The 14804-nt window shown below is 55.8% G+C and overlaps 2 protein-coding genes across 3 annotated transcripts; both read right to left on the bottom strand.

Annotated features, from left to right (window-relative positions):
- Positions 1-3000: 3000 nt before the first annotated feature.
- CA2H19orf53 (chromosome A2 C19orf53 homolog) lies at positions 3001-8770 on the bottom strand. Its single transcript, XM_060630428.3, has 3 exons — positions 8658-8770; positions 8524-8579; positions 3001-6495 (listed from the first exon to the last, which is right to left on the bottom strand). The coding sequence occupies exons 1-3, from the start codon at positions 8758-8760 to the stop codon at positions 6352-6354; spliced, it is 303 nt and encodes a 100-aa protein (XP_060486411.2). The 5' UTR covers positions 8761-8770; the 3' UTR covers positions 3001-6351.
- Positions 8771-8825: 55 nt separating this feature from the next.
- MRI1 (methylthioribose-1-phosphate isomerase 1) lies at positions 8826-14666 on the bottom strand. 2 transcript variants are annotated; one of them, XR_013554299.2, is made up of 7 exons: positions 14465-14666; positions 14147-14385; positions 13156-13331; positions 11666-11842; positions 11363-11587; positions 9537-9734; positions 8826-8938 (listed from the first exon to the last, which is right to left on the bottom strand). XR_013554299.2 is itself a non-coding variant. In XM_060630427.3 (6 exons), exons 1-6 carry the CDS (start codon positions 14594-14596, stop codon positions 9607-9609), a joined length of 1077 nt encoding a protein of 358 aa, XP_060486410.1. In that variant the 5' UTR covers positions 14597-14666; the 3' UTR covers positions 9511-9606. The 2 variants fall into 2 exon arrangements, 1 of the variants encoding a protein (XP_060486410.1); XM_060630427.3 differs by lacking the exon at positions 8826-8938 and having other exon boundaries at positions 9511-9734.
- Between the last annotated feature and the right edge of the window lie 138 nt (positions 14667-14804).

Here is a 14804-nt window from a genome sequence, read left to right as displayed (position 1 = left end):
GAAATGGGGCCGGGCGGTAAATGTAACAAGATGCATTTCAAGGACTTAGTAGGAGGGCCACCTGGGTGGCTCAGTCGGTTAAGCGTGATCTCACAGCTTGTGAGTTCGAGCCCCACGTCTGGCTCTGAGCTGTCCCTGCTTCAGATTCTGTGCCTCCCCCCTCTGCTCATGCTCTACCCCCTTCTCTCCCTCTCTTAAAAATAAATAAACGTTAAAAAAAAAAAAAAGTTGCTTAAAAAAGAAAAGGACTAAGGAAAAAAAGGCAAACTATTTCACTAAGAATTATTTATTTTTAAAAAAAATTTTTTAACGTCTATTTATTTTTGATACAGGGAGAGACAGAGCATGAACGGGGGAGGGTCAGAGAGAGAGGGAGACACAGAATCTGAAACAGGCTCCAGGCTCTGAGCTGTCAGCACAGAGCCCGACGCGGGGCTCGAACTCGCGGACCGCGAGATCATGACCTGAGCTGAAGTCGGACGCTTAGCCGACTGAGCCACCCAGGCGCCCCAAGAATTATTTATACTGATGTGTTGAAATGGTAATATTTTAGGTAAGTTTGGGTTAAATAAAATACATGATTCAAATTAATTCCACCTGTTTCCTTTTATTTTTTTATATTTTATTTGGTATCAGGACATTTAAAATTACATAGGCGACATGCATGGTTAACTTCTATTGGACAGCAGTGGTCTTGAGACACCACAACCTGCCATAATAGCAGCAGCAGGAACAACGTGCATAATAATGTGCTCTTGCTGTTCTGGCATATTATCACTTTTTTTTTTTTAAGTTTATTTATTTTGAGAGAGAGACAGAGAAAGCACAAGCTGGGGAGGAGCAGAGAGAGAGAGAATCCCAAGCAGGCTCCACACGGTCAGCATGGAGTCTGAGGCGGGGCTCGAACTCACTAACTGTGAGATCATGACCTGAGCTGAAATCAAGAGTTGGATGCTTAACCGACTGAGTCACCCCGGTGCCCCTAGCATATAATCACGTTTAAGCCTTCCAACAGTGCTGCAAAGTGGGGCTCGTTGCCTCCATTTCTCAGATGAGGAAACTGAGGCTTGGAGAGGGAAGCGCTTGCCCGAAGTTATCCAGTCTGGGATGCCCTAGACTTATTGCCAGAAAAGTTGAGGCAAAGACGGACCGATGGGGAAGGATGGGGAGGATGAGGAGGGACTTCAGTGAAGCCCACGTTTCGGGTGCTCCCCTTGCCAACAGGACCCCAGAGCCACCCTTACCCGTGATCCTCTTCAGCAACTGGAACGTGGCTGTGTCAGCTAAGCCCAGGTCCCGGTCCCTGAGGATGCGTCAGTGGGTGTCCTGAGACGTTGAATCAGAGAAGTCACCCCAGGCTGCTCTAGTGGGTTAACCATAGGAGGAATGGAGACTAGTATCACAGAGTGAGGATGTTATTTTATTCTCTGACATTAGATATTAATACTGTCACCATCCCCATCAGGCACAGAAAGGCCAGGTGAACTTGCTCAAGGTGAACTTGCTCAGGGAAAGGATAGGGCCCCGCCTTCAAGCCCTGCGGGTGGTGGTGGTTCTGTCACATTGCTGGGGATCAAATGCACAGAGTTTGGGAAAACACCAACATTCTATTCCATTTCCCTGATTTTGCAGAGGAATGAGACCCAGAGAAGGTCAGAAAGTTACCCCAGGCCACGCAGTGATCCCAGGAGAATATATGAGGTCCGAAAGGCCCCTGGGAATCTCTTGGCCTGCTCTCCTCCCAGCAATGCTTTTAGGAGAGGTTGGGAGCCAGGTTCCGGACATTCACATGTCCTCCCTTCTCCACGCAGCCGGCGAACTTGGGCTTCAGAGAAATGGAAGCCACGTTTATCCCGCCAGGCCGCTGTGAGCTCATTGTCTAGGCATCCACAGCTCCTGACCCCAAACCCACATGTATTTGAGACCCGTGGGAAATAGGGTGGCCCCGGCGGCTCAGACGAAGGGGGATAAGGGCCCCCAGCTCTGTGGCCACCCCACCCCAATTTTTCCAGGGTCCCTCCCTTCTGCCAGCCCCCTGCACCAACCCATGCCCTTGTTGACTCAGGCAGGAAACCAGGCGGAGCAGTTTCACTTCCTGGTTCTGATGCAGCCCCTCTGGCCTGTCCAACTGGCAAGATTTACTTCTTACATTTCTCTGCTTCCCTTTTGGAACACAGGTTCATGGGCTGACTGTCAGGGCCCCGCCAGGAAAAACGGGCATTCAGGCGGAGGGGGATGATGGAAGCAAGACAGGAGAGGCTTGGGAAGGAATAATTGTATCTGAAAAGCCACACTTAGTGACTGCTCTGGCCCTGGGGAGAGGGCCAGGGTGGCGGGCAAGAGAGGACCGGCTGAGTGGCTAGTCTCGGGCTCCGATCTTTGGACAAAGGCAACTCTCACAGCCCTCGGGCTCCAGAATTCTCCTGAGGGAGGGGCGTTAAGATCCCCATTCAGCAGATGGGGAAACTGAGGCTCAGTGAAGTGACAGGACTCGCTCAAGGTCACACAGCCAGGAAGCGGCAGAAACTGACCCTGAACTCAAGGTGGAGGGGTTTCCCAAAGTCTGGGGCTCTTGGTTTCCGCACCGACGGGGGGATTTCGTGGGCAGGTGGAAGGAAGAGCAGAGAAGGAAAAGCCATGCCGCTGGCAGAGGCCGTTTGGGGAGGCTGCGGGGGTTGGGGGAAAGGGGAACGAGTGGGTTGACATTCCAGACCTCATACCTGTTGCGCCTGAATGCCTTTTCCTCGCCCCTGGGGTCCTCCTCACAAGGGCCGGCGTCAGAGGGACAAAGGGAGCAGGTTTACGGGAGTCCCTGGCCCGCTGGGGCGCCGCCAGCCTCAGTGGCGCTGGCCTGGATTCGAGGTGCCTCCTGGTGGCCGAGGGAGGCACCAGAGGGCCCTTGGAGCCCACCTTCCCCCAGTCCTTGCCCCTCCAAGATTCCAGATAAAGCTTAAACGAGAATTTCCAAAAGAGGAAGAAATCATGAGTCTCACGGACATATAAAGACGGACACGTGTTAAAATTTTTATTGAGCTCATGTGGGAAGCAGGCAGATGTTCTACGCGGTTCAAAAGAGAGTCTGGAGAACAGGCACTTTTACATATCAGACTATTTACCCAAATCCACGTGCAGATGGGGGCAAATTGTTTTTTTCCACAGGGGAGGAGGGTTGTCAAAGAAACCTCTTCCGGACCGGATGGGATTTGCACGTCTACAGATAAGAGTGGTTTTATATTGCTATCAATTGGTTACAATTTACGGAGCCGAGAGGTCAAAGACAATGCTATGAATCAGATTAACCCGGAAGGGTGTGTTGTATAGAGATGATGCACTGAATAACCAGAACTGATTCATTGAAACGCAAAATTTTCCTTGCAAAAGAAAAAAAAAAAAAAGAAACAATACATTACTTCCTTCCTTCAATGAACACCTACTGTGCACCGTCCTAGGTGTTGGGAGGCTCAGCAGTGAACAAAGGAGCAAAGTCTGGAGCGGAGCAGAGTGACCACTCCTGGGGGTGGAGGTGCGGGAGGGCCGAGAGGGGCTCCCGGAGGCGGCATCCGGGAGGCGGAGGGAACCACAGCAGGAGGCAGGACGGGAGACAAGGGGGCGGTGGCCAGCCTGAGGTTTGTTTTCTGTTCTCTCCACTAGAATGCCAGTTCTCAGCTCTACCTAGCTGTGCTCGGCACACAGTAGGTAGACAACAAATGCCCGGCGGGCAATGTGGCTTCCTCTCAAAAGGCAGAAGCCGCTCGCTGTCTGCTTAGGGGATAAACCACCGTGCTGTGACCAGATGGCAGGGGTGCCCAGGTTGACCAAATGGGGCTCAAGGTGGGGCGTGCCCTAAGGATCAGACTCCCGACCCCAGGCCTGCCCTCCATCCTCCAGCCTCCCCCCCCCCACCCCAGAAACCTGAGCGCTGGATCCAGGGAAACCCCAAACTAGTCTTTCCATCAAATTTGGGTCCTGTTGCCACAAGTCCCTATTTTTCTTTTCTTTTTTTTTTTTTTTTTGAATAGTAGGCTTCAGGCCCAGCGTGGGGCTTGAACTCATAACCCTCAGATGGAGACCTGAGCGGAGATCAAGAGTTGGACGCTTGGGGCACCTGAGTGGCTCTTGGTTTCCGCCCAGGTCACGATCTCTCCATCCGGGAGACTGCGTAGGGCTCCAGGCTGACGGAATGGAGCCTGCTTGGGATTCTCTCCCTCTCTCTGCCCCTCCCCCACCTGTGCTATTTCTGTTTCTCTCAAAATAAACTTAAAAAAAAAAAAAAAAAAAAAGAAAAAGAAAAAAAAGAGCCACCCAGGTGCCCCAGCCCTGATCGTTCAAGTCATAACTTACAATTTTTTGTGTGTGCGAAACTGCTCACAAATAAAATCTGTCAATTAAAAGAGTAGTTCAGGGAGCCTGGGTGGCTCGGTCAGTTAAGCATTCAGACTCTTGGTTTTGGCTCGGGTCATGATCTCAAGTTCCTGAGATCGAGGCCCGCACAGGGCTCTGCACGGACAGTGTGTAGCCTGCTTGGGATTCTCTCCCCCTCTCTCAAAACAAACTTAGAAAAAAAAAAAAAAAAAGCCCACAGCTCAGCGGCATTCAGCACGTTCATGTTCAGCAGCCGCCCGTGCAAACCTTTTCTTCCTGCAGGACGTGACCCCAGCGTCCAATGGTGGACCCTGCCCCCCCCCCCTCCCCGGGCCCCCCCAGGAACCACCCATCTGCTTTCTGGTTCTCCGTGGGCTGGCCCGTTCGGGACGTCTCCCATAAATGAGAGCATACAGCACGTGGCCTTTCACAGCGGCCTCCTTTCCCGGAGCGTGGACTCGAGGTTCAACGAGGCAGCGAGCTGGCGCTTTGTACCTTCGCGGCAGAATGTGACTCCGTCGTGCAAACACGCCCTTTATCCTCCGTCTGCTCAGGGACATCTGGGCCGTTTCTGTCTTCTGGTGACTGAAACTGGCAGCGCTGTGAACGCTCACGTCCGAGCCGTTGGTCAGGCCCCCGTCCTCAATCCTTTTGGGCACGTGCCCGGGAGTGGAACGGCCGGATCGTGGGTAATTCTATGCTGAACTTACTGAGCGAGGGGCCACCAGACCGTTCTCCACAGCGGTCGTCCCCTACTGTGCAGAAAAATTTTAGTCGTTCAAAAAATTTTGACCACCACTCCACGGGATCGAGAAAAGCTGCCAGCGGTGGGTTAGGCTGGCCGGGAAAGGACAGGCCACCGGGGGATCGGTCACCCAAACGTGCGGCCGACCGCACCCACAGGTGCCACCACCTCCCCTGGACAGCAGCTCAGTGTCACCCAGACCGCAGCCGAGTCCGTCAGCTGTGACCTGCTCCCCACACCCCTGGGGCATGGTGGGGGTGCTGGGGGTGCGGGAAGAAGGCCGACAAGCTCTTGGCTGATTCACAGGCACCGTGTGGTCCAGCAGGACCGCAAACAATGACCGAAGGGAGGGGGGACCCAGGAAGGAGCAGGAGAGGCAGCGAACGGGCAGTGGGGATTGGGGACCCCGTTAGCGGCTGTGCAAATCCCTGCTCGGTAGCGTTCACACCACCTAGCCTGGGCATCACGAGGGTTGGGCTGGCACGGAAAGCACTGGCAGGGCACCTGGGCCACTCGCAGTGCTGCACACGTACGAGCCATCAGGACTAAACGTCGAGGTGGCCTCGAGCAGCTGACGAGCGCATCCGGGCTTACCCGGCACGGAGACCCTACCAGGTGGCGTCAGCCTGTCACACGGGCGGGAAAGGAGCTCCCCGGGACGCCTGGCTGGCCTCTGGCAGAGGCAGTGACCTGGGCATGCCTGCAGGGGGGTGTCAGGTAAGCGAGGAAGCTGGTGGGAAGGGCCCAGGGTGTGAGGGACGAAAAGCCTCTTCTTCGGCTCCTGGGCTGAAGGTGCAGAAGCCTCTCCGTCCCTCCCCGGGCACACGCCGTTCTCCGGTGGAAGCCGCCGGGACTGGCCTGGGTCGGGGCACCGAGGCACCAGCTCCAGAAACGGCCCACTCACAGGAGCACGTGAACGGCATGCGGGAGGAACGGCGGTCAGGTTTATTGCTCTGGGTTAAACCAGTGGAGGGAAGACCTGAGGAGGGGGAGGAGGACACAAGAAACCGGCGGACATTTCCTCCGCTTCTGGGGTTCTTCGGGCCCTGGGAGTCTGACCGGGGCGTTTCAGGTCCGCGGCTCACCTACTCTTGGGCTCACCTACTCTTTCCCCAAGGAAACTCGAGGTGCGTGAACCCAAGGCTTTGGAGAGCTTGGCTCCTCCCTGCGGTGCCACCTGCGGGGTCACCGGCATGGATCTGAGCACGGAGGCTGTGCCGATGGCCTCCACTGGGCTGGCGTCCTTAGGAAGGCGTCTTGGTGGAGGAGGAAGAGGCTGCCTCCTTCCTGGCGGGGGCCTTCAGCAGCGCCAGCTTCTTGGGCAGGCTGCTGCTGGCTTTCATGACCACGTCATGTTCGATCTTCTTCCGGATCCCGACCTCCAGGTCCTGAGGGGGCAACCACAGGACGGTGAAACTGGGTCCTGAGGTGGGGGGGTGGGGGGCTGACCCGTCACCCTCTTTCTGCCAAGAGCTCACAGGAGACTGGATGAGCAACTTCCCACGAATGGTACCTGGGGTCTGGGGTTTAAACACAAGTCCTGTTCTCATCTCTGAACCTCAGCTTCTAAACCTCTACGCATACCCATTTTACAGATGGGGAAACACGTTCTAGCAATGTGGAGGCACCTGCCCAGGGTTCCCAAGACAGGTGAGCGAAGGGGGACTGGAACCCAGCATGCCCAGAGCCTTTGGTCTCAGTTTCCAGGCACCAGTCCCCTCTTGTCACGTGTTATCTCCACTTGGCAGATGGTGGCCTGGGGCTCTGAGACAGAAATGTCAGAAAGCAAAGGCACACGGGTTTGGGTCCAAAACTGGTAGTTTAATCCTATTTCCCAAACTGCCCCATCCTGCCTATGAGTTCCAATGACCATGACCACCGCGACTGTCACATACCTAGATGCAGGGAACAGAATAGCAAACAAGACAGAAAAGTCTCTGCTCTCAGGGAGCTGACACTCAGCATGTATATGCAGACAACATAAATACCCATAACCCACTAGGTGAAAGTGATGGTAAGTGCTGCTGTGGAAGAAAAAAACAAGGGATAACAAGCGAGGGGTGGGGGCTGTTACCAAGGACAGCCGCTCGGAAGTAATGCCTGCAGTCAGACTAGACTCAGAGGAAGGGAGCCGTGTGGATTTCTGGGAGAAGAATCCCACAGGAAACAGCGAGTGCAAAAGTGCTGAGGTGGGATAAGGAGTAGTTAAGGGGCCAGTGAGCAAGGGGGAGAGTGGGAGATTAGGGCAGGGAGGCGACAAGGGCAGATCTCGCAGGGCCCTGTGGGCCACAGAGAGGATCTGAGCTTTTCTCGGGGTCACGTGGGAGACACTGACGGCTGGGAGCAGAAGGGCTCGGCCAGACTTGGGTGCTCACTGGCGCCCTCTGGCTGCTGTGGTGGGGGGTAGGAGATCAGGGAGGGTGCACCTGCACTGGTCCGGGTGGTAGTTGATGGGGTGGGAACAGGAAGGGGGTCAGGGAGGTGGGAAATGGGTGGATTCTAAACTAATACTGAGGGCAAAAAAGGACGGGATCAGACCCAAATGTGACAGAAGGGGGGGAAACGATGATCCCAAGTATCTGGAAGGACAGAATCTTCCTGAATCAAAACGGTGGCAGGGTCATGTCGGGGAGGGAGAGGGAAGCATCAGGAGTTTGGTTTTGGATGTGGTGAGACTGAGACGCCCATGTGACAGTCCGCCTCCCGCTGCCACATGGAGGTAAGCAGGCCCTGGGGTCTCAGAAAACCTATGCTCTGAGCAGACAAAAGGACTTGCTCAAGATCATGCATTAGTTCGAGTGGAGTACAACTTGAACTCAAATCTGACTCCAGTAAAACTAGTTTTAAATCTCTGTAAACTTCTTCGTAAGCTCCACCCTAGCCGCCTACATAAAGAAGTTGCATTTAAACACAACCACAAAAATGACGCCCAACGCGGCTAACGTTTACTTGAGTCCCGTGCTGTTCTCAGCGCTTTACAAGTGCCCTATGGCATTAAATCCTTACGACTCTAGAAGAAAGGTGCAATCACTATGACCATGTGACAGGTAAGAGACTTCGGGTGAAGAAATAGCCGTTGACGGCTGCGATCGCACCCGCGCGGCCTTCCTTCGAAACTGGGGTTTCTACTTCCCGTGCCACCTCCCCTCCCAAGTTCCACTAACGAACGGTAACAGCGAGAGCAACTGGCGGGGGTTTAACACTTCCTGCACGTCGGGCCTTGCTTCTACGGGGTCCGGTGAACGATGTGGGAGGTTCCGGTACCCACGGCACAGGAGGGCGGAACTGAGGCTCAGAGAGCGGAGTTCTCCAGGCTCCCCCCTCCGCCCTTCGCCAGCCTCCAGGCTCCCCCACCGGCTCCAGTCTCCATCCTCCGCCCATCACCGCCTTCAGGCTCCTCGCACGCCCCCACTCACCTTCTTGAGCTTTCGCTGCTGCACGATGCGTGCCTTCTTGGGGGCGATGACACGACCTGGGAAGAGACGCACTCGTGTGAGGCCGGGGAGCCCCGGGTCCCCCTCACCCCCCATAGCCCTCAACAGCTCCTCACCGCCCTTCCTCGGGCCTCGGTTCCGCTCGGAGGCCGCCGCCGCCGCCGCCGCCTTGCTCTTCCCCGGCTTCCGCGCCTGGAACTTGCGCTGTCCCTGCGCCATGATGCAGCACGCACCGGAAAAGGCGGGGCTGGGAGAAAATACAGCCGGAAGACGCAGAGCACGATGGGATACAGTGGGGCCGGCGGGGCGCGCGCAAAGACTCACGGGACACAACGGGGCAACGCATTAAAGAGACAGCCGCCCACAGACGTAAATGATATGGAGGGCTTTGCAAAACCTTCCAAAGAAAGGTAAGGCTGATGAGCTAACGCTTCCTGAGCGCTCATTTGTTTTGTAGAACTTAGTTTTATGCTCTTTGTACATAAAAGCTGGTCTAGGATTCTTCACCAACTGAGCCACCCAAGCACCCCTAAACATAAAATTTTAGTATCATAAATGTAAAATCATCAAACCACAGCCTGCAGAGCAGGTGCCTGAGACCGCAAGTAAGATTTTCTTGGAATGAGGGCCAGTGTCAGGGGTGAGGTACGGTCAAGTTGTGCAAGAAGCTGTTACTTGATTACTGAGCTTTTTGGTGTGCCGTTTAAAATTCTGCACCCCAGGTACCATCCTAGTTCTGGCCCTGAAGCAACCTGAGAACATTTTATACATGAGAACACCCAAGGCACGAGGAGGTGAAGTGACTCGACCAAGGTCACACAGCAGAGAAAGTGGCTGAGCTGGGTTTTGAACTTGGGCAGGCTGGCTCCAGTTACAGGGCTCTGAAAGCCATGCAAAGGCCCTGTGTGCTCTCCCTGCTCTAGGAAGAAGTGTAGCTGCGGGGAAGAAAGTCAGTTTTGGGGCAAGCCATTCAATGAATAAGTTTATTACAAAACCTAAGGGAATGGGGGCAGGATATGGAGAGTCAGCTTGGTTACTCCTGGGGTCCAGCTGGGGTCCCCACCCTCAGGAGACGGTGGTGCTTAGGGCTGCCCGGAGCTCCTCAGGAGCAAAGACCCCCAGTTCTGTGATGATGCCGCCGGTGATGAGGTTGTGGGGGGTGACATCGAAGGCAGGATTCCAAACCTCAATCCCTGCAGGAGAGAAGGAGGAGGCAAGAAAGCAGTATTTGGCTCTGTGACAGCTCTCAAGGTGTTGTGTCCTGTCTCCCCCATTGGGGTTCTGGGACTTCGAGAATCCTTGAGAATCCGGGGATAGTCACTCTGCAAGTGCATGAGGGGGCGGGTTTTAGCACTCAGTAACAACCTTGTTAGCATCGTCTCAGAAGGTTTAGAAGTCTTACATACATCTATCCTGCTTCTGCCTGCTCCAAGGATCGCATTAAGAACCTCACAGAGCCCACCCGAGAGCCTTTGCACGGGCAGTCCCTTCTGCCTCCAACATACGACTCACTCGCTGTTTCGTTTCCTTCAGGTCTTTGCTCAGATGTCACCTTCTCAGCGACGCCTTCTCTAATCATTCTGTCTAAATCTCCCTGCGCCAACACTTCCCGTGCCTTTCCTTGCCTTTTCTCCTGAACCCTTGCCCGCCTCTAACACACACTGTGATTTTGTTATTTATCTTGGATTGTCAGCTCCACAAGCGCAGGGATTTTATGACTTTTTCATTCCTGTATCCCTTGCGTTTAGCACAGCACCTAGCATCGGTCAGGTACTCTAAAATATTTGCTGAGTGAATAACCACCACTTACACAAGAGGCTGCAAACTGGGGGCCTGTAACAGTTTTCTCTGGCTCACAGTTCTTTGTTTTTTTTTAATGTTTGTTTTTGAGAGAGAGAGCGTGTGTGCACATGGGGGAGGGGCAGAGACAGACGGGGACAGAGGATCTGAAGTGGGTTCTGTGCTGGCAGCAGAGAGCCCGATGCGGGGTTCGAATTCACGAACTGTGAGATCATGACCTGAGCTCAAGTCCGACACTTAACCGACTGAGCCACCCAGATGCCCCGTGTAATTGTTACTATCCAATGAGCACTAAGTAAGGGTCAGGCGCGGTTCCTCGTGTCACCTGGGCTGATTCGCTGACCACCCAGGGGTTTGTGAGGCGGGTCATAGTAAGAGTGCATCTCACAGACGGTGAACGCTGGGGCTCTTGGGGATGGGAGAACTCAGGCAGCCTGCTCCAGGTGGGGTGGGGAAGCTGAGAGCATCAGTGTCTCTTCACAGGCACTGGGCTAGGCAGTATTCTTATTTCTTCTTTTTTTTTTTATTTTTTTTTTTTTTAATTTTTTTTTTTCAACGTTTTTTATTTATTTTTGGGACAGAGAGAGACAGAGCATGAACGGGGGAGGGGCAGAGAGAGAGGGAGACACAGAATCGGAAACAGGCTCCAGGCTCCGAGCCATCAGCCCAGAGCCCGACGCGGGGCTCGAACTCACGGACCGCGAGATCGTGACCTGGCTGAAGTCGGACGCTTAACCGACTGCGCCACCCAGGCGCCCCATCTTATTTCTTCTTTAAGGGAGGAAAACGAAATGGAGAAGAGCAGGACAGCTTGCCTGAAGTCTCCTAACTCATTAGTTGTACATTCCGACCTTGAATCTGACCTTCAAGACGCTTCTGTTCCAAGAAATGGGTCGAAGGAGCCGCTTATGCCCCAGAAGGCCCGTGATGCCCTAAATCCACCTGCCCCCAGGAAGGGGCCAGGGTGCCTAAAGGGACGTGCCCAGGTGCCGTGGTGCCCACCTCTAAGGGGCCAGCTTACCGGGGGCTGCAATCCTGACCCCGTTGACGTCGGTCAGCTCCCGCCCTGGGCGCTCCTCGATGACGATGTCCCTGCCTGTCTCCAGATGGAGGTCGCACGAGGAGCTGGGGGCAGCCACGTAGAAGGGGATGCCGTGGTGCTTGGCAGCGATGGCCAGCTGGTAGGTGCCCACCTTGTTGGCTGTGTCACCGTTGGCAACCACGCGGTCGGCTCCTACGATGACGGCTGGGGAGCAAGATGCTGGGGTCCTAACCTGGCCCCGGACGCCTGGAAGCCCCGCCCACCGGCATCGCGCCCGCTGACCTGACACCCCTCGGTGGGCCATGGCGGCTGCTGCCATGCTGTCGGCGATGAGCGTGGCGGGGATCCGCTCGTAGACCAGCTCGAAGGCGGTCAGCCGGGCTCCCTGGTTGTAGGGCCGGGTCTCCGTGCAGAAGGCGTGGTCCAGACGGCCCAGGGTGTGCAGCGAGCGGATCACCCCTGTAGGGCTCGGCCCACCAGAAGGTCAGGATGAAACAGACAGCGACATGTGGGCCGAGCGGCTCGCTGTTTAGAAGCACAGCTCACCAAAGCCTCGCCAGGCACAGTCTCATCCCCGGGCCCCTGCAGTGATGGTTTCCTCTGCCCGGTACGTGTGGGCTTAGAGAACATCTTCTCCGGGAGGCCCTCCCTGATTCCTCGATCTCGCACAGCCACCCCCCCACCCCTCCGACCCCTTCTCTGCTCTTTCTTACTCATCACCCTCGAACGCAGCCTGCGTATTTACCGACTTGCTTGTGTTACTTCTTCCTACTTTCCTGTTCCTTGGGGCAGAGGTTTTGTCTACTGTTTTCACTGCTGCGTCCCCAGTGCCTAGAACTGTGCCTGGTACACAGCAGGTGCTTAGTAAGCGTTGAGTGAATAGAGGAATGCATGTATGCAGGAATGGTGGGGTACTCGGGTTCTTAACTGATGTTTATTGAGTGAATAAACGAGTATCTTGCCATCAAGGCCTCAGTCCCCAAGCACAAGGGCAGGAAGGACCCAGGCAGGTAGGCAAATCTCCGAGAATTTAGGGTCAAGTGGCATCTACTATTTTGACCCCCAAGACCTGTTCCCCACTGTCCTGGTCACAGCTATCCCAATCTTTCTTTTGGGGGGCCACTCCCTTCTCAGTCCTGTTGGAGTTCACATCGTGCCCATTCTGAGCACAAGGCTCAGTCTGGGCCCGTTGACCGATTGATCCTGGATGGGCAAGTGGCCCTATCAGAGCCCCTGAGATATAAGGAGACTTTTCCAGCACTGTCAACACAGAGACCCTTGGCTCTCTTCCTCATGATCTGAATCCTAGCAGCCTCCCTGCTGACCCGTGGAGCATGAGAATGATGCCATCACGGAGGGCAGGATCTAGGGGACAGGGATAGATGGATCCTGATGCCACTATCTTAACACCTGGATCCAGCCACACCTGAAGCCAACCACCTAAGCACTTCTGTACAAGAATAACTTCACCGGGGCACCTGGCTGGCTCAGTTGGGTAAGCATCCGAGTTTGGCTCAGGTCATGATCTCATGGCCCCACATCGGGCTCTCTGCTGTCAGCATGGAGCCTGCTTCAGATCCTCTGTCCTTCTCTCTCTGCCCCTCCCCCACTCGCTTACTCTCTCTCAAAAATAAATAAATGTTTAAAAGTACTTAAACTTATTAAAAAAAAAAAAGGAACAACTTCACATCTTTTTGGTGGGTAAAGTGACTAGGGTTTCTTTCTCTAGCATCCAAAAGGGGCCCGTCCCCCTTCCCATGATGCCCACTCACCCAGGGCTGTGCCATAGCCAGCAGTGGCCAGGGCACCAGTGTTGCAGTGGGTCAACACGGTCACCTTGCCGCCCCCAGGAGCTACCTGCTCCAGGAGGTGGCGGGCTCCGAGGTCCCCGATGCTCCGATTGTCTTTGAGGTCTTTCTCCAACATGTCCTCGGCACAGCAGATCACTCTGGGGCCGACAAGGGGCTCTCAGCACCAGCCACCGGGCCTTGGGGCCCAGGCTAGCCCCTCCTCCCTGCCCAACACCGCTCAGTAGGAGCCCTCCTGCTCACAGCCTCCTCCAGGCTGTGGGACCTGCACTCTTCTGGACCGTCACCTGTCACACCACTTGCTCACTTAACGTATGTTTACCGAGTACCTCATGGGCGCTGGAGAGCACAGCACAAAAAATCTCTGCCCCTGTGGAGCTTCCGCTAGGGTGGGGGAGGCAGGTGGTAAGCAATTAATGAAGGAGAAGGCAGCAGAGTCAGGGGACAGAGATGGGGGGATGAGCTGTGTTACGTGAGGTGTGGGGAAGACAGAAACCTGAAACCTGACAGAGAGTAAGCTCTGTGGATACCTGGCCTGCAAGAGATGGCGTGTGCAAAGGCCCTGAGACGGGAGTAAGCTAGGTAAGGTCAAGAAACATGCCAAGTGACCACGTAGCTGCAACAGAGAAGAGTAGAAAAACAAAAGGGCAGGGAAGGGATCAAGGCAGGAAGCAAAATTCCTCAAAAAGAAAAACTAGGAGAATGCAGTGGCTGCAAAAGGGACCTCCGAGGCAGATGGGGCTGGGCATGTTCTGGGGAGGCAGACTCAAGAGACTTGAACTTGAGTGCAAGGACCTTGGGATGCAGCTGTCCGGTAAGGGCTCTTAGTCCCGCTTGCGTGGCCTTGGACTGACATGCCGTGCCTCAGTTTTCCTGTATGTAAAACGGGTCGCTGTGCGAAAAGATGAGTCAACAGCTTCCACGCGGAGCAGTGTTTGGCCCAAGGCCTCCCTACCTCTCCCGGACCGCCTCTTCCGTGGCGCCCTCGCGCTCGGCCTCCAAGGCTGCGGCGTCGGCCAGCTGGCTGGCCGCGCGGGCCAGGTTGACCGCGGTGGGCCGAGCGGTGACCAGGAAGCTCAGCGCGTCGCGCACGAAAGCCACCAGTGCGGCGAGGCCGGGTCCCCCCGCACCCGCCTGCAGCTCCACGGCGAGGCTGAGACAGCCCACGAGCGCGATGGCCGGGGCGCCGCGCACCTGGAGGGGAGGGATCGGGGCGTCAGAAGGGGCCGCCCCCCTCCCATCCCTGCCCCGTCGCTGCGCCGCGCGGTCCCACCTTCATGGCGCGGATAGCCTCCCAGGCCTGGCGCACCGAGCCCACTGCCTCGTAGCGGCTGTGCTGGGGCAGCAGCAGCTGGTCGAGGATCTCCAGCGAGCCCCGGGAGTAGCGGATCGCCTCCAAAGCCATGATACCGCCGCCTCGCTCACGCCGCTCTGGAAGGACGGGGCGGGGGGGGGGTGGGGGGGGCTCCCTGCGCACGCGCGGGGATAGGACGCAAGGAGTGGGCAGGACCCGCCCCGCCCTTTCGGACGGAGGCGCGTGCGCACAGCAACCCCGCAGGACCGGCAGTCCAGGAGGCCGAGCCCGCCCTACCCCCAGGGCTGAGTTTGGGCAG

Source organism: Panthera onca, chromosome A2 (genome assembly GCF_046562875.1).
Source record: "Panthera onca isolate mPanOnc1 chromosome A2, mPanOnc1 haplotype 2, whole genome shotgun sequence".
Lineage (NCBI taxonomy): Eukaryota > Metazoa > Chordata > Mammalia > Carnivora > Felidae > Panthera > Panthera onca.
The sequence above is the reverse complement of the archived record's forward strand: the minus strand, read 5'-3'. Positions and strand labels throughout refer to the sequence as shown.